The following is a 24618-nucleotide window of genomic DNA, read 5'->3' as shown; positions in this document are numbered from 1 at the left end:
ATTATCGCTTTAACTTTGACAACCCTAGTTAACACACTAATAGTAGTCAATACGTATTTAAAAAAGGGTTTACAAAGGTGAACGACAAAGAAAAAACAAAAGTGAAGGTTGCGTAAGTAGTCGACAAGTGTTTGGAAAGCACCGTCGGCTGGGGAGTCTCGCGCTGATATCATAACTCTGGCTTTGCCATGACACAACACAGACAACCCCGGCGGACGCACAGCTGATTACCGGCAGCCCTACTGGACACACACACACACACACAAACACACACACACGCACACACAGGTCTGTTATCCTGGTGCACGCTGAAAGTGGAGTGAGGTAGCGATTGCAGACAGACGTTAGCAAATGCAGTCCCAGAGGCCAGCCAAAGGGTGTGTGGGAACACTGTGCTGACAACACTCATGTACAAGGTAATTCAAAAAAGCACATGCACGCGCACACACACACACACACACACACACACACACACACACACACACACACACACACACACACACACACACACACACACACACACACACACACACACACACACACACACACACACACACACACACACACACACACACACACACACGAAGCAATCACGTGTAAAGATGATTAGACAGAATACCGTATTTATTCATCTAGTAAACTGGGGTGTTTTTTCACTTTACTGCAGAGAGGCCAAGGTCTTTTAGGGGTACAGCATTTATTAGGGTGGAGACCAATATTTAACTATTCAGCAGCTTTTGCTCCGGAATCCTCTATGTTTCATACAGTACAGCAGCATTTAATACCAGCTTTACAGATGCCATGCGGCCGTGGAGCTATTCAGTATTGTGGTGTTGACGTGTACTGCGTCACAGTGTGTGTGTGGTATCGATGTTATACTAAAAGGTAATTACAGCCCCCTATTGGAATCAAATTAAATTATATGTCTATTTGAACTTGGGCATTTTTTTACTCTATAGTCGAGGCTAATGTTCATATTATTAAACAAAAACTGTCATAAGTGGCCAAGAGGGCTCTAAATAATGCAGTGTAAGTGTTTTATCTCAAATCTAGCCTTGAAACTGGAGTAAGACAGTTTAAAAGTGCTTTTAGGAACACTGACAAAGCTTAACCTAATGTTACGATAACAATCTACAAGGTTAATACAGTTTGCTTCTCTTTCTTCCCCTCCATTCATCTGCTTTCTTTTGTAATTCAAGTTATCATTACATATATGTATTGTTGCATTTGAAACAATTGTATTGTTGATAATAGAGGTAAATTATTGTTATTATTCATTATCAATAGTGCTATTTGTATTGGTATTTTATTGCTCCATTTGTAGTGCAACAATGTTTATTGTCATTTCTGTGTTATTAATATTTAGTTCACTAACTGCTTCTTTGCTATCACTTTTACTATCATATTTGTACATATCGCATTTGCTGATGCTGTTCTGGTTGTTATTGTTGTTGTTGTCAGAATAATTGTATCTAAGTTATCACAAAACTTTGTGTTGCCATGAGTTCCTGGCGAGAGGACAAAAGCTGTCTCTGATCTAACCAATCAAAAGGCTTGTAATACTCCACTGTGTTGGATGGGAATAAACATGAAAATGTTCTGTTTCTTTCTTCTATTGTAATCCACAGAAAGATTTTGTCTTGACCCAAGAACTACAAAGCGGAGAGGAAGCAGGGCCTGACTCCCCTCAAAGCGACCTTTTCTTTGAACTGTTGTAATCAAAGGCGATGGCTGTTTACGACCCCCGCACCTTACAAACAGCTGTGGCCATGTAATCAGGGAAAGTCCAAATAAAAGAGGAGACGTACCATCTTTCGTCAGAGTGTGGTGAGACTTTACAAAGAGTACAGTCCAGACGTCTCTCCTCAATTGAGCCAAATTTAATTCTGTCTCTGTTTAAGTCCTTGCTTCTTGTCTTGTTGAATAGATGTCATCAGTGTTTGAACCTGACATTGTCTCTCTGTCGTATCCCCCTACTGTACCCGCAATATCCCCCTCTGTCTTGCTTTTTTCTCTTTCTATCCCCTTCTGCTCCAGTCCAGGTAAGCCAAACATTAATATAAATCCATTTAATAAAGTTAAATACAAATAAGGCAACAACTAAGTATCCCAAACTTCTCCTTTGTAAAGTAAATCTGTAAAACAAATAAAAGCATCTACATCAATAATATGATTTGCCGGAGTAGCTGGACAGGACAAAAAAAAGTGCTTTTAGTAAGCCTTAGTGGGAACATGCAACGCAGTTTTGTGTGTCCGTAACTTTAATGGTAATAAGGGGTGTTTGCCCACGTCTGTCTTAGACAGAGTGTGTCTCAAAGAAGTGCTACAGTGTAACACCACACGTACACTGCAAAAACTGAAATCTACGTAAGATTAAATATCTCAGATAAGGGTGATATTTGCTTATTTTCTGTCTAATAAGATAATTATTCTCACTAAGCAGATTTTATGTTAGAGTGTTTTACTTGTTTTGGTCCTAAATGATCTCAGTAAGATATTACAGCTTGTTGCTGAGATTTGATGACCTATATTGAGTAAAACATGCTTGAAACTAGAATATCAACTGTTGCAAAGCTGTGTCATCAACACTCACAAGTATAAAACTACTTTTTTTAAGTCATCATTTCTTATTTCAAGCATGAAAAGAAAATCATGATTTTGACACAATTGTGTCTCATAATTAAAACAGATGACAGCCAAATTGACTTTGCTGTTTTATTTTCATTGAAACAATAGAAAATACGTACAGTTTGTCACAGTACAGTAAACTGACAGTTAATATGTAAACATTTGACATTTCAAACAATTTCTGAACAGAAATAGTTCATGCACATTCAGATAAATTCCTCAAAATTACAATTAAAAATTTTTTGGCCGGGGGCAGGGCTGTATATATGCGCACTAATTGACTGAAAGAGCATGCACTTGGCGCGATGATGTCATGTTATCCATGGAAAAATGCATTTTTAGACCATATGATTTGCCTGAGCGGCTAGGAGACCCCGAGAGTAACACGCAGTTGCCTTGTTAACTTTCCATTAGGAAAAATAAATTAGTTTTTAGTATAAGTTTGCTGGTTTCAAGAAATGTAATGCGAGCGCATATCATTATGTCAAGATAATGGCACTAGCATTTACTTCATTTAATAATATTTTTCAACATATTGAGCAAAAAGGTCTCTTTTTTTTCTACCAAGAAAAGTGCACTTGTTATTAGTGAGAATATACTTATTTTAAGGTATTTTTGGGTTCATTGAGGTTAGCTAATTTACTTGTTTTGGAAAGTCTTGAAAAGCCAAATTTTCTTGTTCTATTGGCAGATAATTTTGCTTAGTTCAATTAAAATACCCCTCATTTTTGTATTTTCTTTTCTTGTTTTTGAACACTGACTTTTTGCAGTGTAACAGATTCCATACATCACACACAACAACGTAATATTAAGGAGTTGGAAACATTAGCTATGTACGTATGTACTTTATGTATGTATGTAGCTATGTGAGCTAGAGTGCTAACATTACACTCACATTTCAACAGCAACATGCGCTGCCAAGCTTCACGCTTTGAGTACGACAATCACGCAATTTAACCTTTCCCACGCCAGCCTTGACATTTATCACGCTTATTTTTCCCCATTCACTACTCTATATTTATTTTTTTAGTTATACCAAACTTTGGCCCTTGCGGCTTGCCGTGACTGACTGAGCTAACCGATCTCATCGGTGCCTCGAGCCTGAATCTAACCAACCACGAAAGACGCCACGCAATATAAACCAATCAGAAGCACGGTAAGGCGGGTCTTGTCTAAGCTTTGGCCCGCCCTTCGTTAATGCAGAGAGGACGGTGTCATTGCTACGATCCACGAGCGTACCAACTTGAATCTTTTGGCGGAAAGGCATAACCTGAATCGAGATGGAAGGGTATATATATCAAGTACTACAAAATTGCCAAGAATAAAAAAGAACAAATTGACGATCATTTACCAATTCCCCATACCGTAGTGCAGGGGTGTCCAAACTTTTCCCGCTGAGGGCCGCACACTGAAATATCAAAGCAAGCGGGGGCCATTTTGATATTTTTTATTTTAAAAACCAATACAATATATGTATAAAAAATATACATTTAGGCCTCCACTCAGACTTGATCCTGGGGACCCCAAAGGTACAAAAAATATTTCAAATGTGTCATTATTTAGTATTATTATTATTATCCAAGGTTTAAATCTCCAGATCAACATTAGGTCTATCTGTCAATATTAAGATTTTTTTTTAAATATTTACACTGTATGCTCTTTTTGTCAAAGAAAACCCTGTTTTTTTATGGAAAAAAAACCACAAAATATGCAATATTTTCCCCCAATAACATTTTAAAATGGAATATTTGAGATTACATAATAATTGGAGCTCATAGCATAACTCATAACAACATTGATTCATTATTATTTTTTGAGCAATGACATTTAAAATTTTTTTTTTTTTTTAAGTCCAAAAGGGTCCTGCTCAGTAAAGTATTAAAAAATAAATCATACTTTTTTTTATTTACTTTTAACAAAATAGTCTCAAGATCAACTTCAGATCCATCTGTCAATTATAACTTTTATTGTTGTTTATGTTTTTTGTTTGTTCGATTTAGGCCCTTGTTTGAAAATAAACAGCTTAGTTTTTTATATGGCAAACACAAAATATGCAACATTTTCCCCAAAAAATGTCTCAAAGTGGAATATTTAATGTGACGTAATTGGAGCCTTGAATAGGTAAATAATTCATAATGACATTGATTTTGATTCATTATTATTTTTTAAAGAAAGAAACAGCCTGCATGGCAGCTTTGTGTTATTAGAGTAAACATTGAAACATTTTATTGTTACATTTCACCTGTTTGCTCTTTTGTACCACTTTTTATGTTTTTTGTTTTTTTTAATCGTATTTTTAGAATGTGCCACGGGGCCGTTAAAATATTACCCGAGGGCCGCACTTTGGACACCCCTGCCGTAGTGGATGTATACATCCCAGACGTGGATATGCAATTATTAAAGAATATACATTTAAATTATTATCAGATAGAAAAATGTATTGAGGAAAAGTATTCCAGTGTTTCCCACACATTCATTTATTTGTTGCGGCCCGCCACGAAAGAATTAAGGCCGCCACAAAAAAAAATGTTTTTGTTTTTGTTTTTGTTTTTTTGTCCTGTCCAGCTTCTCAGGCAAATCATATAGTTGATGTAGATGCCCATCAACTATATGATTTGAATGAATCTGTTCAGATTTATATGATTTGAATGAATCTGTTCAGATTTACTTTACAAAAGAGAAGTGTAGGATCAAGATTTTTGGAGCTCTTTGTTCTGTGGATCAGATGTTTGATGAAGCTCTGTGTCTATCTACCACCACTACTGTTTTCTGTTTATTTGTTACTGACTGTGGCAGGACACCTCTGCCTCTGTTTCACTTTATGTTGCTGGTAAATAATATGGTTGTAGTAGTAGGCTAAAGTTAAATTATTTAGTATGCACTAATTAAAGGGGCAGAGCTTTAAGAGACATTTTAGCTTTTATATTTTTATAAGATATATTTTTTGTAAGAACCACAATTAATAAATATATTTCAGTGAATAACTTATTGTTCAAATCTGTATATAAATATGTACATAAAGTGTTGTAATTATATTGTAAAATGGATGGATGGATGGACGTTTAAAACAAAACTGTTATTATTAATTAGTAAGTATACATTTTTTGAGCCTTTTTAGAGAAAATCATATCATTGTAGTAAATTATGCAAATTACTCGATGATGTCATGGTGACCACGCCCATAGCCACGCCCCCACCGCCACGGGTATCTTGGCAGTTTATGGGAAACACTGTATTCAGAATATGTCAAAATATATATAGAAAAACTTGAAACAATAAAGTAGGAGCTCCAGCAGTTATTCCACAAGAAAACCTAATTTTGAATAAAATAATTAGTGAAAAGTTATCATTTTTTACAAGGGAATTAATAGCAATTTACAGGGCAGTTAATTGAACAGAGGAATATAAAGCAAGTAAAGCTGTGTGCTCCGACTGCAGCAGTTCATTAATCCCAATGATGAACATAGCTTCAGAAACAACACAGTTTAAGGGCCAACCGCCATTAAAAGAAAGAAGAAGAAGGCAGGTCTTGGCATCTCAAACTATCTTTCACACAAAACAGAGCAGACATTTAAAGCCCCGCTCAGCATTCTCCTGCTTGCTAAAATAAGGTAACCACCCAGTTCTGATTCACGGTTTCTCCTTGAGTTTACTAGTTTTATGGCTGTTAGAAGTCTATTATTGTCCCGTATATGTTGCAAAGTTGTGTAACATTTATTTGCCTCTTCTCTTGGCCAGTTTACACTTGAGACACTCTAATGTTAGTTTCAATGTGTGTGTCAGTTACAGACTTGTAAATATATATTTAGACCCCCCTAAAGCAGTGTTTCTCAAAACTTTAAATGTCAAGGTAGATCCTTAAAGGCCTACTGAAATGAATTTTTTTTATTTAAACGGGGATAGCAGATCTATTCTATGTGTCATACTTGATCATTTCGCGATATTGCCATATTTTTGCTGAAAGGATTTAGTATAGAACAACGACGATAAAGATTGCAACTTTTGGTATCTGATAAAAAAAAGGCTTGCCCCTACCGGAAGTAGCGTGACGTAGTCAGTTGAACATATACGCAAAGTTCCCTATTGTTTACAATGATGGCCGCATGAAGTGAGAGAGATTCGGACCGAGAAAGCGACAATTTCCCCATTAATTTGAGCGAGGATGAAAGATTTGTGGATGAGTAAAGTGCAAGTGAAGGACTAGTGGGGAGTTGAAGCTATTCAGATAGGGAAGATGCTGTAAGAGCCGGGGGTGACCTGATATTCAGCTGGGAATGACTACAACAGTAAATAAACACAAGACATATATATACTCTATTAGCCACAACACAACCAGGCTTATATTTAATATGCCACAAATTAATCCTGCATAAAAACACCTGCGTGTTTGTTATGCTAGCTCCTAGCTCCTCTGCTAGCTCCTAGCTCCATAGAACACGCCAATACAATTCAAACACCTGATCAACACACACCATCACTCAGCCCAAAAGACCGTTTCCTTAACCCAAGGTTCATAAAGCTTATATATTTTTAAAAAGTTACGTACGTGACGCGCACATACGGTCAAGTTATCGAATGTTTAGCAGCCAAGGCTGCATACTCACGGTACCTGATATTCAGCTGGGAATGACTACAACAGTAAATAAACACAAGACATATATATACTCTATTAGCCACAACACAACCAGGCTTATATTTAATATGCCACAAATTAATCCTGCATAATAACACCTGCGTGTTTGTTATGCTAGCTCCTAGCTCCTCTGCTAGCTCCTAGCTCCATAGAACACGCCAATACAATTCAAACACCTGATCAACACACACAATCACTCAGCCCAAAAGACCGTTCACCTAACCCAAGGTTCATAAAGCTTATATATTTTTAAAAAGTTACGTACGTGACGCGCACGTAGGTACGGTATGTGTTATGCTAGCTCCTCTGCTAGCTCCTAGCTCCATAGAACACGCCAATACAATTCAAACACATGATCAACACACACAATCACTCAGCCCAAAAGACCGTTCACCTAATCCAAGGTTCATAAAGCTTATATATTTTTAAAAAGTTACGTACGTGACGCGCACGTAGGTACGGTACGTGTTATGCTAGCTCCTCTGCTAGCTCCTAGCTCCATAGAACACGCCAATACAATTCAAACACATGATCAACACACACAATCACTCAGCCCAAAAGACCGTTCACCTAACCCAAGGTTCATAAAGCTTATATATTTTAAAAAAGTTACGTACATACGCAAAAAAAAGCCAAAGCTGCATACTCACAGTAGCACGTCTGCGTCTTTGTCATCCAAATCAAAGTAATCCTGGTAAGAGTCTGTGTTGTCCCAGTTCTCTACAGGCGTCTGTGTATCCAAATCAAAAGTCCTCCTGGTTAGAGTCTCTGTTATCCGAGTTCTTCCATCTTGACTGCATCTTTCGGGAATGTAAACAAAGAAGTGCCGGCTGTGTACTGTTGTGGCTGACTACGTTCGAAAAATACGTCCATTTCGCACCGACAACTTTCTTCTTTGCTTGCTTGGCTTCCTTCTCCATAATGCAATGAACATGATTGAAACAGATTCACGAACACAGATGTCCAGAATACTGTGGAATTATGAAATGAAAACAGAGCTTTTTCGTATCGACTTCAATGTGGAAGGCATACCCGTGTTCGCCGGGCTACGTCACGCGCATACGTCATCCTCAGAGGCGTTTCGAACCGGAAGTTTAGCGGCAAATTTAAAATGTCACTTTATAAGTTAACCCGGCCGTATTGGCATGTGTTATAATGTTAAGATTTCATCATTGATATATAAACTATCAGACTGCGTGGTCGGTAGTAGTGGCTTTCAGTAGGCCTTTAACTCCGACAGTGTATAAACGGAACCAAATGGACCCAACGCTGTCACAGTTACAGACCGTGTAAGGGTCAAATTAGACTGCCCTAAAGGAACCCACAGAGTCCCTGGAATCCTCTTTGAGAACCACAATAAAACAGCGTTCAATAAACAGTGGCCACAGTGCAGGGAGAGCCGCTGGAGGTGAGGACATAAGTCATAAGGTAAAAATCAACGTTGAAACGGGCCAAAACAATGTTAAAGAGGCCAATTTTTTTTTTCCCAAGGCCTCACGACCCTGAAGTCTCACTCTTGTCTATTTCCGAAACTTGGCAGCCCTGCTTCAGGATAGGTTCGCCTGTTTGCTGAAGGAAAAACTAAACGATCTAACTTACAGCTCTCGCAATTGCATTTTTAAAGATGTAAAGTAAAGATGTTTACTCAAAGCTGTCCTCCGTGATGTTGCTGGCCGTACGTAAGAGATGAGGAATGAGGTTTTTCCTTTATGACGGGGGTCAGCAACCCGCGGCTCTAGAGCCACATGCGGCTCTTTAGCGGCGCCCTGGTGGCTCCATGGAGCTTTTTCAAAAATGTACACTACCGTTCAAAAGTTTGGGGTCACCCAAACAATTTTGTGGAATAGCCTTCATTTCTAAGAACAAGAATAGACTGTCGAGTTTCAGATGAAAGTTCTCTTTTTCTGGCCATTTTGAGCGTTTAATTGACCCCACAAATGTGATGCTCCAGAAACTCAATCTGCTCAAAGGAAGGTCAGTTTTGTAGCTTCTGTAACGAGCTAAACTGTTTTCAGATGTGTGAACATGATTGCACAAGGGATTTCTCATCATCAATTAGCCTTCTGAGCCAATGAGCAAACACATTGTACCATTAGAACACTGGAGTGATAGTTGCTGGAAATGGGCCTCTATACACCAATGTAGATATTGCACCAAAAACCAGACATTTGCAGCTAGAATAGTCATTTACCACATTAGCAATGTATAGAGTGTATTTCTTTAAAGTTAAGACTAGTTTAAAGGCCTACTGAAACCCACTACTACCGACCACGCAGTCTGATAGTTTATATATCAATGATGAAATCTTAACATTATAACACATGCCAATACGGCCGGGTTAACTTATAAAGTGACATTTTAAATTTGCCGCTAAACTTCCGGTTCGAAACGCCTCTGAGGATGACGTATGCGTGTGACGTAGCCCGGCGAACACGGGTATGCCTTCCACATTGAAGCCGATACGAAAAAGCTCTGTTTTCATTTCATAATTCCACAGTATTCTGGACATCTGTGTTCGTGAATCTGTTTCAATCATGTTCATTGCATTATTGAGAAGGAAGCCGAGCAAGCAAAGAAGAAAGTTGTCGGTGCGAAATGGACGTATTTTTCGAACGTAGTCAGCCACAACAGTACACAGCCGGCGCTTCTTTGTTTACATTCCCGAAAGATGCAGTCAAGATGGAAGAACTCGGATAACAGAGACTCTAACCAGGAGGACTTTTGATTTGGATACACAGACGCCTGTAGAGAACTGGGACAACACAGACTCTTACCAGGATTACTTTGATTTGGATGACAAAGACGCAGACGTGCTACTGTGAGTATGCAGCTTTGGCTTTTTTTTGCGTATGTACGTAACTTTTTTCAAATATATAAGCTTTATGAACCTTGGGTTAGGTGAACGGTCTTTTGGGCTGAGTGATTGTGTGTGTTGATCATGTGTTTGAATTGTATTGGCGTGTTCTATGGAGCTAGGAGCTAGCAGAGGAGCTAGGAGCTAGCATAACACGTACCGTACCGTACGTGCGAGTCACGTACGTAACTTTTTAAAAATATATAAGCTTTATGAACCTTGGGTTAGGTGAACGGTCTTTTGGGCTGAGTGATTGTGTGTGTTGATCATGTGTTTGAATTGTATTGGCGTGTTCTATGGAGCTAGGAGCTAGCAGAGGAGCTAGGAGCTAGCATAACACGTACCGTACCGTACGTGCGCGTCACGTACGTAACTTTTTAAAAATATATAAGCTTTATGAACCTTGGGTTAGGTGAACGGTCTTTTGGGCTGAGTGATTGTGTGTGTTGATCAGGTGTTTGAATTGTATTGGCGTGTTCTATGGAGCAAGGAGCTAGCAGAGGAGCTAGGAGCTAGCATAACAAACACGCAGGTGTTATTATGCAGGATTAATTTGTGGCATATTAAATATAAGCCTGGTTGTGTTGTGGCTAATAGAGTATATATATGTCTTGTGTTTATTTACTGTTGTAGTCATTCCCAGCTGAATATCAGGTCACCCCCGGCTCTCACAGCATCTTCCCTATCTGAATAGCTTCAACTCCCCACTAGTCCTTCACTTGCACTTTACTCATCCACAAATCTTTCATCCTCGCTCAAATTAATGGGGAAATTGTCGCTTTCTCGGTCCGAATCTCTCTCACTTCATGCGGCCATCATTGTAAACAATAGGGAACTTTGCGTATATGTTCAACTGACTACGTCACGCTACTTCCGGTAGGTGCAAGCCTTTTTTTATCAGATACCAAAAGTTGCAATCTTTATCGTCGTTGTTCTATACTAAATCCTTTCAGCAAAAATATGGTAATATCGCGAAATGATCAAGTATGACACATAGAATAGATCTGCTATCCCCGTTTAAATAAAAAAAATTCATTTCAGTAGGCCTTTAAAGTTATCTTCATTGAAAAGTACAGTGCTTTTCCTTCAAAAATAAGGACATTTCAATGTGACCCCAAACTTTTGAACGGTAGTGTATGTAAATGGAAAAAAAATGGGGTGAAAAATAGTTTTTTTGTTGTAATATGGTTTCTGTAGGAGGACAAACACGACACAAACCTTCCGAATTGTTAGAAAGCCCACTGTTTAATATGTGTGTGTTTATGCTTCACTGATGAGAGTATTTGGCGAGCGCCGTTTTGTCCTACTAATTTCAGCGGCCTTTGAACTCACCGTTGTGTGGACCGTGACTCAACAGTTTGTTTACATGTACAACGTTCTCCGACGCTGCCAAAGAAAGACGAGTTTTATGCCACTCCTTCCTTGCCTCATTTTGTCCACCAAACATTTTATGCTGTGCGTGAATACACAAAGGTGTGCTTTGTTGATGTTATTGTTTTGCGTTGAGTGCTAATCAGGCATATTTGGTCAGTGCGTGCATGACTGCAAGCTAATCGATGCTAACATGCTATTTAGGCTAGCTGTACCGTATGTACATATTGCATCAGTATCAGTAGCTATATTTGAGCTCATTTAATTTCCATTACTTATGTGTATTTAGTTTATTTTTCCATGTTTCATGACACATTATCTGTATGTAATATTGGCTGCATTTCTGATAGTTGTTTGTGCGCCATGTTGTTCCAGACCACAGCAATTGTTACCCAGCTTGCAAAGATTGTAATAAATCCATTAGAAGAAAACAGCCTGCCGTTTCCTTAAAGGCCTACTGAAATGACATTTTCTTATTTAAACGGGGATAGCAGGTCCATTCTATGTGTCATACTTGATGATTTCGCGATATTGCCATATTTTTGATGAAAGGATTTAGTAGAGAACATAGACGGTAAAGTTCGCAACTTTTGGTCGCTGATAAAAAAGCCTTGCCTGTACCGGAAGTAGCGTGACGTCACAGGTTTTGGAGCTCCTCACATCCGCACATTGTTTACAATCATGGCCACCAGCAGCGAGAGCAATTCGGACCGAGAAAGCGACGATTACCCCATTAATTTGAGCGAGGATGAAAGATTCGTGGATGAGGAAAGTGAGAGTGAAGGATTAGAGGGCAGTGGAAGCGATTCAGATAGGGAAGATGCTGTGAGAGGCGGGTGGGACCTGATATTCAGCTGGGAATGACTGAAACAGTAAATAAACACAAGACATATATATATACTCTATTAGCCACAACACAACCAGGCTTATATTTAATATGCCACAAATTAATCCGCATAACAAACACCTCCCCCCTCCCGTCCATACAACCCGCCAATACAACTCAAACACCCGCACAACACACTCAATCCCACAGCCCAAAGTACCGTTCACCTCCGTAAAGTTCATACAGCACATATATTTCCCCAAAGTTACGTACGTGACATGCACATAGCGGCACGCACGTACGGGCAAGGGATCAAATGTTTGGAAGCCGAAACTGCGTACTCACGGTAGCGCGTCTTCTATCCAACTCAAAGTCCTCCTGGTTGTGTTGCTGCAGCCGGCCGCTAATACACCACTTCCCCCCTACAGCTTTCTTCTTTGCTGTCTTCATTGTTCATTAAACAAATTGCAAAATATTCACCAACACAGATGTCCAGAATACTGTGGAATTTTGCGATGATAACAGACGACTTAATAGCTGGCCACAATGGTGTCCCAATATGTCCGCTACGATCCGTGACGTCACGCGCAAACGTCATCATACCGAGACGGGAAATTTAAAATTGCACTTTACTAATCTAACCCGGCCTTATTGGCATGTGTTGCAATGTTAAGATTTCATCATTGATATATAAACCATCAGACTGCGTGGTCGGTAGTAGTGGCTTTCAGTAGGCCTTTAAACTTGGACAAAACACATCTATACCTTTGGCCGTTCCAGGAGTTATCTCACCCTCTGAGAAGTTTTACTAATGGTTTCGAAGGTTGTAAAAATTTGTAGAATAAATATTACTAGAGATGTCCGATAATATCGGTCTGCCGATATTATTGGCCGATAAATGAGTTAAAATGTAATATCGGAAATTATCGGTATCTGGGTTTTTTTTTTATCGGTATCGGGTTTTTTTTGGGTTTTTTTTATTAAATCCACATAAAAAACACAAGATACACTTACAATTAGTGCACCAACCCAAAAAACCTCCCTCCCCCATTTACACTCATTCACACAAAAGGGTTGTTTCTTTCTGTTATTAACATTCTGGTTCCTACATTATATATCAATATATATCAATACAGTCTGCAAGGGATACAGTCCGTAAGCACACATGATTGTGCGTGCTGCTGGTCCACTAATAATACCAACCTTTAACAGTTAATTTTACAAATTTTCATTAATTACTAGTTTCTATGTAACTGTTTTTATATTGTTTTACTTTCTTTTTTATTCAAGAAATTTTTTTTAATTTATTTATCTTATTTTATTCATTTTTTTAAAAAGTACCTTATCTTCACCATACCTGGTTGTCCAAATTAGGCATAATAATGTGTTAATTCCACGACTGTATATATCGGTTGATATCGGTATCGGTTGATATCGGTATCGGTAATTAAAGAGTTGGACAATATCGGCATATCGGATATCGGCAAAAAGCCATTATCGGACACCCCTAAATATTACATTTCAACATTTCTGTCAAGGAAGATTTGCGTCAGCCTGCGACACATGGTCCTTTTGATAGTAGGCTAATATAGACACTTACATCATGTATTGCCATCATTATAACACTTATATTAGTCTTTTAATTTTTTGCGGCTCCAGACCGATTACTTTTTTTGTATCCGTGGTCCAATATGGCTCTTTCAACATTTTGGGTTGCCGACCCCTGCTTTATGACATAATGAAAAGCAGCAACTTCAAAAGTGAGCGTTTTAGCGCCTCTCCTATCAAAATGTGGCACAAACAAGTGAGGGATATGATTATTTTCACGTTTGGGGCTCATAAACAGGCATTAGGGTTACACATTATTGGTCCTACTGTTACGGCTCAGACCCCTGCCGTCTGTGCGCACCTCGGGACACGCCCACGGGTGCGCACATCCAGGGACGTGCCGCGCGCGTCTCCGCCCTGCAGCAGCCACCAGCTGCAATCACTCACCAGAAATCTGCACACCTGAGATTGATGAGGGCGTGCCGGATAAAGGCAGGGTGGACCCAAGGATCGGCGCGGGAACTTAAGTTTTCTCATGGTGACCCGTAAGCGAAGCTTTAGCTCTTTCCCCTTGTTTTCCTCTCCGTGCCTTAACCCCCCCCCGTCTTCTTACGTGTCCCTGCAGTACCCTCCGTCGCCTGGACAGTGAGCTGTGCCTCTCACTTTTCCCTGGATCTCCCCCCCTGTGTTTTTGGACTGCCTTCCTCGTTCCTGACTCCTCGCTCGCCCCTGGACTTGACGCCCCTCTCAGCCCCACGGACCCCCCGCTTGAATCCCGGATCACCTGCCTACCCCCTGGACTTCCTCGTCTCTCGTTCAACACTTTGGTAACACACATTTCAGTTAAATTCTACACATAGTCTTACACCACACACAATCTTATTCTAGTTCACACTCCATTTCCTTAGTTTAGTTGTATTGTTTATTATCATTATATATATTATATATATATATAATAAATAATTGTACATACTTCCCCCTGGTGTCTTTTTGCCGTCACCTCCCCTTAGTCCAGGGGTCGGCAACCTTTACCACTCAAAGAGCCATTTTGGCAAGTTTCACAAATTAAAGAAAGTAATGGGAGCCACAAAAAAAATTTTTAAATTTAAAATGAAAAACACCGCATACAAAGCTTAAACGCTTTGTGCTATGTTAACTAGGGGTCTCCGACACACGCACCGGCACGCACTTTAATGTGGAAATTTGATGTTAGTGCAGCCCGCGAGTTTTGAATGAATGGCGCTTGATAGCGCCATACTTGCCAACCCTCTCATTTTTCCCGGGAGACTCCCGAATATCAGAGCGTGATGACACTGCATTTGGCGCCCTCTACAGTCTGCCCTAACAGCGTACCTGCTCGACCACACGTAGAATGCAATTTCAGCTTGCTCACGTAAGTGACAGCAAGGCGTACTAACTCAGCAGCCACACATCTTACACTGACGGTACCAATACCCAGAATCCCATGCAGCCCTAACTCTTCCGCTCAACCAACGCACGGAGAGGGGGGGGGGTTGATGTGTGGGGGGATTTGGTGGTAGCGGGGGTGTATAATGTAGACCGGAAGAGTTAGGGCTGCATGGGATTCTGGGTAATGGTTGTGTTGTGTTTATGTTGTGTTACGGTGGGATGTTCTCCAGAAATGTGTTTTTCATTCTTTTTTGGTGTGGGTTCACAGTGTGGCGCATATTTGTAACGTAACAATGTTAAAGTTGTTTGATACGGCTACCGTCAGTGTAAGCTGTGTGGCTGATGAGTAAGTATGCTTTGCTGTCTCCTGTGTGTGCAAGTAATAACAACATGCAACATGTGGCTGGACTGGCACGCTGTATGTAAATGCTATAGAGGACAATTACTGCAGTGCAATTAGGGCACGCCCTTTATTTAGTAATTAGAGTGTAAATAGGATTATTTTTTCCCTGGGAGTAATCTATGAGGGACACTGAGATCCATAAATCTCCTGGGAAAATCGGGGGGGTCGGCATGTATGTAGCTGAGCCGCATCAGAGTGGTCAAGGAGCCGCAGGTTGCCGACCCCTGCCTTAGTCCAACCATAACACCTACCTCATTAAAAAGTACAATTTGCATAATCGGGGGGCCTTTAACTTGCTGAAGATGGCCTTCCGTTGTTTCATTAGACAATAATGTCAAACTCTCCCTGGGCCAGAAGCTAATCACAGCGGCACCAGGCGCCAAAACACAAATGTCTTTCACGCCAGGCTTTGCATAATCCACATATGATTTGTGCACCGGAGAAGACCAGACAGAATGACGATGACGATGATGATGATGATGGCGGTGCAGACACTGACCACCGAGTCCTGGACTGAGGGAAAACTAGTCCCTGGCCCAAGTTGAGTCCCGCACAGAACACTGCTCTGGCTTCCAGCTACTTTAAGGATAACAAGCTTTGAAGCTCTGGCTTGCACTTTGTGTGTGTGTGCGTGCATGTGTGCGTGCGTGTGTGTGTGTGTGTGTGTGTGTGTGTGTGCGTGCGTGCATGTGTGTGTGTTTAGCAAGGGTCTTATGTGAGAACCAACCTGCCAGAACTAATGCTTGGCCCCTATCAAGGTACAGCTTTCACAACCGCATTCTAAAACACATGGAGGTGCATAAGGAGAGAACAGGGAGCATTGAGTACACAAAAAAGCAGCACAATACACCAAGTGTGTAAGTGTGCTACAGCTGCAATAGACTTCGTACCTGATCTGTCGGTCAGCACTCTCCACGCAGACGTGCTGAGAAGGAACTTGCTTCCACCGCTCGGCTTCTTTCACCATGGCCTCAGCATCCATCAAGCCAAAACCGTACAGGTGACTGACTGTTGAACACACACACACACACACACACACACACACACACACACACAGTCAGGCCACTGTATGACTAATGTGATATATACAGTATGTACTACAGACCCTTGATTAAAGGCCTATTGAAAGCCACTACTAGCGACCACGCAGTCTGATAGTTTATATATCAATGATGAAATCTTAACATTGCAACACATGCCAATACGGCCGGGTTAACTTATAAAGTGCAATTTTAAATTTCCCGCTAAACTTCCGGTTGAAAACATCTATGTATGATGACGTATGCGCGTGACGTCAATCGTTGAAACGGAAGTATTGGGACACCATTGTATCCAATACAAAAAGCTCGGTTTTCATCGCAAAATTCCACAGTATTCTGGACATCTGTGTTGGTGAATCTTTTGCAATTTGTTTAATGAACAATGGAGACTGCAAAGAAGAAAGCTGTAGGTGGGATCGGTGTATTAGCGGCTGGCTGCAGCAACACAACCAGGAGGACTTTGACTTGGATAGCAGACGCGCTATCCGACGCTAGCCGCCGACCGCATCTATGATCGGGTGAAGTCCTTCGTCGTTCCGTCGATCGCTGGAACGCAGGTGAGCCCGGGTGTTGATGAGCAGATGAGGGCTGGCTGGCGTAGGTGGATAGCTAATGTTTTTAGCATAGCTATGTGAGGTCCCGTTGCTAAGTTAGCTTCAATGGCGTTGTTAGCAACATCATTGTTAAGCTTCGCCAGGCTGGAAAGCATTAACCGTGTAGTTACATGTCCATGGTTTAATAGTATTGTTGATTTTCTGTCTATCCTTCCAGTCAGGGGTTTATTTATTTTGTTTCTATCTGCAGTTAAGCCCGATGCTATCACGTTAGCTCCGTAGCTAAAGTGCTTCGCCGATGTATTGTCGTGGAGATAAAATTCACTGTGAATGTCCATTTCGCGTTCTCGACTCTCATTTTCAAGAGGATATAGTATCCCAGGTGGTTTAAAATACAAATCCGTGATCCACAATAGAAAAAGGAGAGAGTGTGGAATCCAATGAGCCAGCTTGTACCAAAGTTACGGTCAGAGTGAAAAAATATGTGTCCTGCACTGCACTCTAGTCCTTCACTCTAACATTCCTCATCCACGAATCTTTCATCCTGGCTCAAATTAATGGGGTAATCGTCGCTTTCTCGGTCCGAATCGCTCTCGCTGCTGGTGTAAACAATGGGGAAATGTGAGGAGCCTTTCAACCTGTGACGTCACGCTACTTCCGGTACAGGCAAGGCTTTTTTTATCAGCAACCAAAAGTTGTGAACTTTATCGTCGATGTTCTCTACTAAATCCTTTCAGCAAAAATATGGCAATATCGCGAAATGATCAAGTATGACACATAGAATGGATCTGCTATCCCCGTTTAAATAACAACATTTCATTTCAGTAGGCCTTTAAAGATCAGTTTGCTGCAAAATAAGAACACAATAACAAACCCTTATGGTCTTATCTAATAAAAGTATTTCCATTCTTTTCCTACACTGCACAAACTGAAATCCACGTAAGATTAAATATCTCAAATAAGGGTGATATTTGCTTATTTTCTGTCTAATAAGATAATTCTTCTCACTAAGCAGATTTTATGTTAGAGTGTTTTACTTGTTTTAAGGGTTTTGGTCCTAAATGATCTCAGTAAGATATTACAGCTTGTTGCTGAGATTTGATGACCTACACTACCGTTCAAAAGTTTGGGGTCACCCAAACAATTTTGTGGAATAGCCTTCATTTCTAAGAACAAGAATAGACTGTCGAGTTTCAGATGAAAGTTCTCTTTTTCTGGCCATTTTGAGCGTTTAATTGACCCCACAAATGTGATGCTCCAGAAACTCAATCTGCTCAAAGGAAGGTCAGTTTTGTAGCTTCTGTAACGAGCTAAACTGTTTTCAGATGTGTGAACATGATTGCACAAGGGTTTTCTAATCATCAATTAGCCTTCTGAGCCAATGAGCAAACACATTGTACCATTAGAACACTGGAGTGATAGTTGCTGGAAATGGGCCTCTATACACCTATGTAGATATTGCACCAAAAACCAGACATTTGCAGCTAGAATAGTCATTTACCACATTAGCAATGTATAGAGTGTATTTCTTTAAAGTTAAGACTAGTTTAAAGTTATCTTCATTGAAAAGTACAGTGCTTTTCCTTCAAAAATAAGGACATTTCAATGTGACCCCAAACTTTTGAACGGTAGTGTATATTGAGTAAAACATGCTTGAAACTAGAATATCAACTGTTGCAAAGCTGTGTCATCAACACTCACAAGTATAAAACTACTTTTTTAAAGTAATCGTTTCTTATTTCAAGCATGAAAAAATAAAAATCATGACTTTGACACAATTGTGTCTCATAATTAAAACAGATGACAGCCAAATGGACGTTGCTGTTTTATTTTCAATGAAACAATAGAAAACACGTACTCATATAGTAGTACAGTTGGCACAGTACAGTAAACTGACAGTTAATATTTAAACATTTAACATGTGACATTTCAAACAATTTTGAACAGAAATAGTTCATGCACATTCAGATAAATTCTTCAAAATTACAATAGAAAAAAATTTGGCCGGGGGCCGGGCTGTATATATGCGCACTAATTGACTGGAAGAGCACGCACTTGGCACGATGATGTCATGTTATCCATGGAAAAATGCATCTTTAGACCATATGATTTGCCTGAGCGGCTAGGAGACCCTGAGAGTAACAAGCGGTTGCCTTGTTGCCTTTCCATTAAGAACAATAAACTAGTTTTTAGTATAAGTTTGCTGGTTTCCAGAAATGTAATGCCGAGCGCATATCATTATGTCAAGATAATGGCACTAGCATTTACTTCATTTAAGAATATATTTTTCAACATATTGAGCAAAAAGGTCTTTTTTTTTTTTTTCTACCAAGAAAAGTGCACTTGTTATTAGTGAGAATATACTTATTTTAAGGTATTTTGGGTTTATTGAGGTTAGCTAATTTGACTTGTTTTGGAAAGTCTTAACAAGACACATTTTCTTGTTCTATTGGCAGATAATTTTGCTTAGTTCAAATAAAATACCCCTCATTTTTGTATTTTTTCTTCTTCTTTTTGAACACTGACTTTTTGCAGTGTAGCGAGTTTGGATTGCACGTACCGTTATAACCAGCGGCATTGGTCTTCCAGTCTGGAGCACTGAGATGTCCGGCTCGGGAAGTCTTTACAATGATGTGCTGAACATCTCTCCAAGTTAGAAGAGGGCTAAAATAAGAAAACATGCAGATGTTAAAAGAGCAAATGAACACCAAACCACAAGTAAATAAATGAAAGTCTACTTGAAATTCGCATTCAGAGTCGAACAGCAAATATGTTTTGCAGGTCAAGGTTATTCGTATTGATGTCGACACAAAAACGAGAAATGCATTGAATGTGAGCAGCAGGGAAAAACAAGACTATAATAACGATTACAAAGGAGGAAGGAATGAGGATGAAATGACAAGTTTGCCAACATTAAAGTGAGGTGTGAAATTACAGAGTGCGCTCATTGAAGGCTCATTCATCCGTCCCACCCCCCACCGGCCTCTCTGATCTCACGTGAGATCCATTACGGGACGGCAGCCATGTGTCGCAGCTTTGCTTTCAAGTCCCAAACGCAACATTAAAAAAGGGGGAGAACCAGGAAGTGGGTCGACAAGTTTCCTGGGATTCCCTTGCATCTCATATGCCGGCCAGATGCTCATCCTCGCCATCTTAGCCGATGGCGGCACCCGATATTTTCCTGAGGAAAAAAGCAGGTGAGCAAAGTGGCAGCTGAGCATATTTTGTGGGGGTCACCTGTAACACTACGAGGCTCAAAGTTGGAGGATTACAATGATGCACATATGATGGTTTGTAATGGTATATGAATATATTTTTTGATTCTGGAGAAATAGCCATTGCACTGCAAAAAGTCAGTTCAAAAACAAAACAAAAAAAATACAAAAATGAGGGGTATTTTATTTGAACTAAGCAAAATTATCTGCCAATAGAACAAGAAAATTCGGCTTTGAAATACTTTCCAAAACAAGTAAAATTAGCTAACCTCAATGAACCCAAAAATACCTTAAAATAAGTATATTCTCACTAATAACAAGTGCACTTTTCTTGGTAGAAAAAAAAGAGACCTTTTTGCTCAATATGTTGAAAAATATTCTTAAATTAAGTAAATGCCAGTGCCATTATCTTGACATAATGATATGCGCTCGGCATTACATTATACACTTGTACTGAAAACTAATGTATTGTTCTTAATGGAAAGGCAACAAGGCAACCGCTTGTTACTCTCGGGGTCTCCTAGCCACTCAGGCAAATCATATGGTCTAAAAATGCATTTTTCCATGGATAACATGACATCATCGCGCCAAGTGCGTGCTCTTTCAGTCAATTAGTGCGCATATATACAGCCCGGCCCACGGCCCAAAAATTTTTTATTGTAATTTTGAAGAATTCATCTGAATGTGCATGAACTATTTCTGTTCAGAATTGTTAGAAATGTCACATGTTAAATGTTTAAATATTAACTGTCAGTTTACTGTACTGTGCCAACTGTACTACTATATGAGTACGTGTTTTCTATTGTTTCATTGAAAATAAAACAGCAAAGTCCATTTGGCTGTCATCCGTTTTAATTATGAGACACAATTGTGTCAAAGTCATGATCTGTTTTTTTCATGCTTGAAGTAAGAAATGATTACTTTAAAAAAGTAGTTTTATACTTGTGAGTGTTGATGACACAGCTTTGCAACAGTTGATATTCTAGTTTCAAGCATGTTTTACTCAATATAGGTCATCAAATCTCAGCAACAAGCTGTAATATCTTACTGAGATCATTTAGGACCAAAACCCTTAAAACAAGTAAAAGACTCTAACATAAAATATGCTTAGTGAGAAGAATTATCTTATCAGACAGAAAATAAGCAAATATCACCCTTATTTGAGATATTTAATCTTACTTAGATTTCAGTTTTTGCAGTGTGTTGAAGGACCGGAATTCACACTGAGGCGTATTTACTTAAATGTGAGTTGAAAAATAAAGCTAAAGTTGATCCACGCTGATGTCCGTGCCTCCTCTACTTAACAGCCATACAAAGATAAAACTATATTACGCTATATATATCCATTCATACATAATATTACTGTAATTTATTTTCACGTAAAAAAAACACACTAATTTCAAAGGTTTGGTGACTATATCTATGGTGGACACTTTAATTTTATTTTGTAGTAGTAGTAGCGATTTACTTGTTAATTTACGGAATTCAGTCAACTTCCTTTGTATTCATTTTATTGAACTGCGCACGCAAGCGACGTTGAGGCCACATTCGGGCCACACAGGGGCCTGTGCGCGTTTACACTGGAGTCTGATTAAGATCACATTATACTTGCAGTGTAAAGAGTCAGCTGGAAATCTGATTTGGAAAAAATCTGATTCAGAAAAAAACAAAAACAATTTGGAGCACTTTTGCCTGCAGTCTAAACGTAGCCTTTAACCTCATAACGCCCAAGATGTTTGTTTACATGCTTTTTTTATTTCTCTTTGCTATTTGTTGTAATGCACTTTTCCACCACGTGTGGCAGTATTGACGGCCTCGAACAAACAGAAGAAATCTGGAGTTTAAAGCGCAAAAATTATGACTCAAGCGGTGATGCTGTATTTTCATTTTTTGACAGTTTGTTGTGTGAATGCTCCAAAGCAGAACATTCAAGTCTTTTAACATTTCCCCCCCAAAATTCCCGAAATTTCCATGAAATTCGCATTGAAATGAATGGGACATTCTTCAAAGATCCACAACTCCCACATTTTTCATCCGATTCACAACATTCAACTCATCCTATACATTCAAACTGCCATTTTTCCACGTTCAACAAATTTCCAGGAATTCCTGATTTTTTTTTCTAACCCTATGTTCAACTTTTTTTGTTTGACTAGTGACTGTTGTCTGTCTATCTGTGTTGGCCCTGCGATGAGGTGGTGACTTGTCCAGGGTGTACCCCGCCTTCCGCCCGAATGCAGCTGAGATAGGCCACAGCACCCCCCGCGACCCCAAAAGGGACAAGCGGTAGAAAATGGATGGATGGATATTTGGGCTTATTGGACCCTAAATAGAATAAAAACTAAGAATCATCATTTTATATGATGTACTTAGTCCATAAATAACAAATGTGTACTTCATGTTTAGTGACATGCTAATTCTTATTTTTACACTTTTTTTTCCCAATTCCATTGTATGTTATACTCTTCTGACACCACCAGATAGCAGTATAAGTGTCCACATAAGCGGCCATAAGACCCCAATTCAGTAGTGTACACAATTTTGGAAATGAGAGCTAAAAGGTGCTGTCCACGCATGTGGCCACTAAGGCCTTTAGAGGTAAAGTCTCCTGTTTTGGTGAAATACATAAAGAATTAAAGCTGCAAGCAGCGATGGACGGGACAGACTTTGAAGGCTCATAAAATCCAAACCGGAGCAGTAATTAAAACTCTTTCATCAACTTTTAATCAGATGTGTTCAATCTCTCTCCTGTGCTAATTTGAAGCCGACACGACAAACGCGGTCAGAAGAGATAATGTTTGAAAAAAGGTGAATGTTTTTACACAACTTTTGTTTTGATGGGGGAATTGCAAACTTCCTGTTGATTTTTGCTGGGGGTTGTCAGTGTATAAAATATAAGTCTAAGTGAGACCTACATAGAGGTTTTTGTTTCATGTCTCTACGACATTCCTACTGGGAGTTACAGGCAGTTTTGTCTGTGTTTTCTTCCTAGGGGGCGCTAGAGCGTAATTTTGAGTTTTGGGGCTTGGTTTTTTATTAGATTGCAATTTTCGCCAGTCCTGATGTGTGTGTCCAATTTGGTGAGTTTTGAAGCATGTTAAGGGGGTCAAATTACAGCTCAAAGAGGCGGCGGTATAATAATAAAACGCTAGAAATACAATAGGGTACTTTGTCCCAAAGGGACTCGGTCCCTAATAAAGAGAAGTGTGCTGCCGTTGTTCGGTGGAGATGGGGAACAGGGCTGCAAGCTGAAACTATTAATTATTGCACTTTCCTAAAAATAAACCATGTGAACTGTTGAAAGCCAGATATGTTTATGGTTTGCATTTTGTTCCCTTACTGTACCCAAAATGAACCGAGCTACATACCAAACCGTGCTTTAGGTGTACTGTTACATCGTTAAAAGTTAGTATGACGATTTAATGATCTTTGGTGTAATAAATCTGATGATTATTTGTTCTAAAAATGCTTAACTGTGCAGTTCTCCAATAATTAGTCACAACTATCTATCTTTTTGGATGATCCTTTAACTATGAGCTGTGAAAAGTGTAAAATTTGAGCACCAAAAATCATTAATGGGGGCGAAGGCTGGCACTGAGTAATGGTGACCCCATAAATGTTTTATGGTCATTAATTAAAAGTGGAATGGCATCGTTATCTAGGTCACAACAGCCATCTTCTCATAAACAACCCAATACTAATTAATGGAGCAACGCACCAACTGGCAGACGGAAGCACTGCCAGTAGGAGCAACAGCAGAGCTGAAGGTTTAATGTGGGTTCCTCCAGGAAGGAGTAATGATGATGGAGAAAAACGAACAAGGCAGAAGGGGAGAAAAGATGCGTAAAAATATGAGGCGCCAACTGTCAGGTGATGCAAGACTGAACTGACTTTAAAATCAGAAGTACATTTCAAAACAATTTTTCTCTCCTTTTAAAATATTGGTAATATGAACTGTTGCCATCATAACACCTGTATTAACTATGGCAGCAGGTAAGATTGATCAACTTTTCTTGCGTAAAAAAACCAAGTTGGATGTGATTGAGGTGTTGCAGATGCTTGTCATGCAGCTCACGTTTTAACAGCCTGAACCAGGGGCGTCCTAACTTTTTCAACCGGGAGTTGCTTTATACATT

At 39.6% G+C, this 24618-nt stretch overlaps 1 protein-coding gene across 1 annotated transcript in view; it reads right to left on the bottom strand.

Moving 5' to 3' along the window:
• Positions 1-24618, bottom strand: part of LOC133631810 (proprotein convertase subtilisin/kexin type 5-like) — a 199221-nt gene that overhangs the window by 77950 nt on the left and 96653 nt on the right. Inside the window, exons 10-11 of the mRNA XM_062023971.1 lie at positions 19828-19931; positions 16564-16681 (exon numbers count right to left, since the gene is read on the bottom strand). Of these exons, the coding sequence (XP_061879955.1) occupies positions 16564-16681; positions 19828-19931 (222 nt within the window). The remainder of the gene's footprint in view (positions 1-16563; positions 16682-19827; positions 19932-24618) is intronic.

Source organism: Entelurus aequoreus, linkage group LG17 (assembly GCF_033978785.1).
Source record: "Entelurus aequoreus isolate RoL-2023_Sb linkage group LG17, RoL_Eaeq_v1.1, whole genome shotgun sequence".
NCBI classification, from domain to species: Eukaryota; Metazoa; Chordata; class Actinopteri; order Syngnathiformes; family Syngnathidae; genus Entelurus; species Entelurus aequoreus.
Note: the sequence above shows the minus strand (reverse complement) of the source record. Positions and strands in the feature narration are given on the sequence as shown.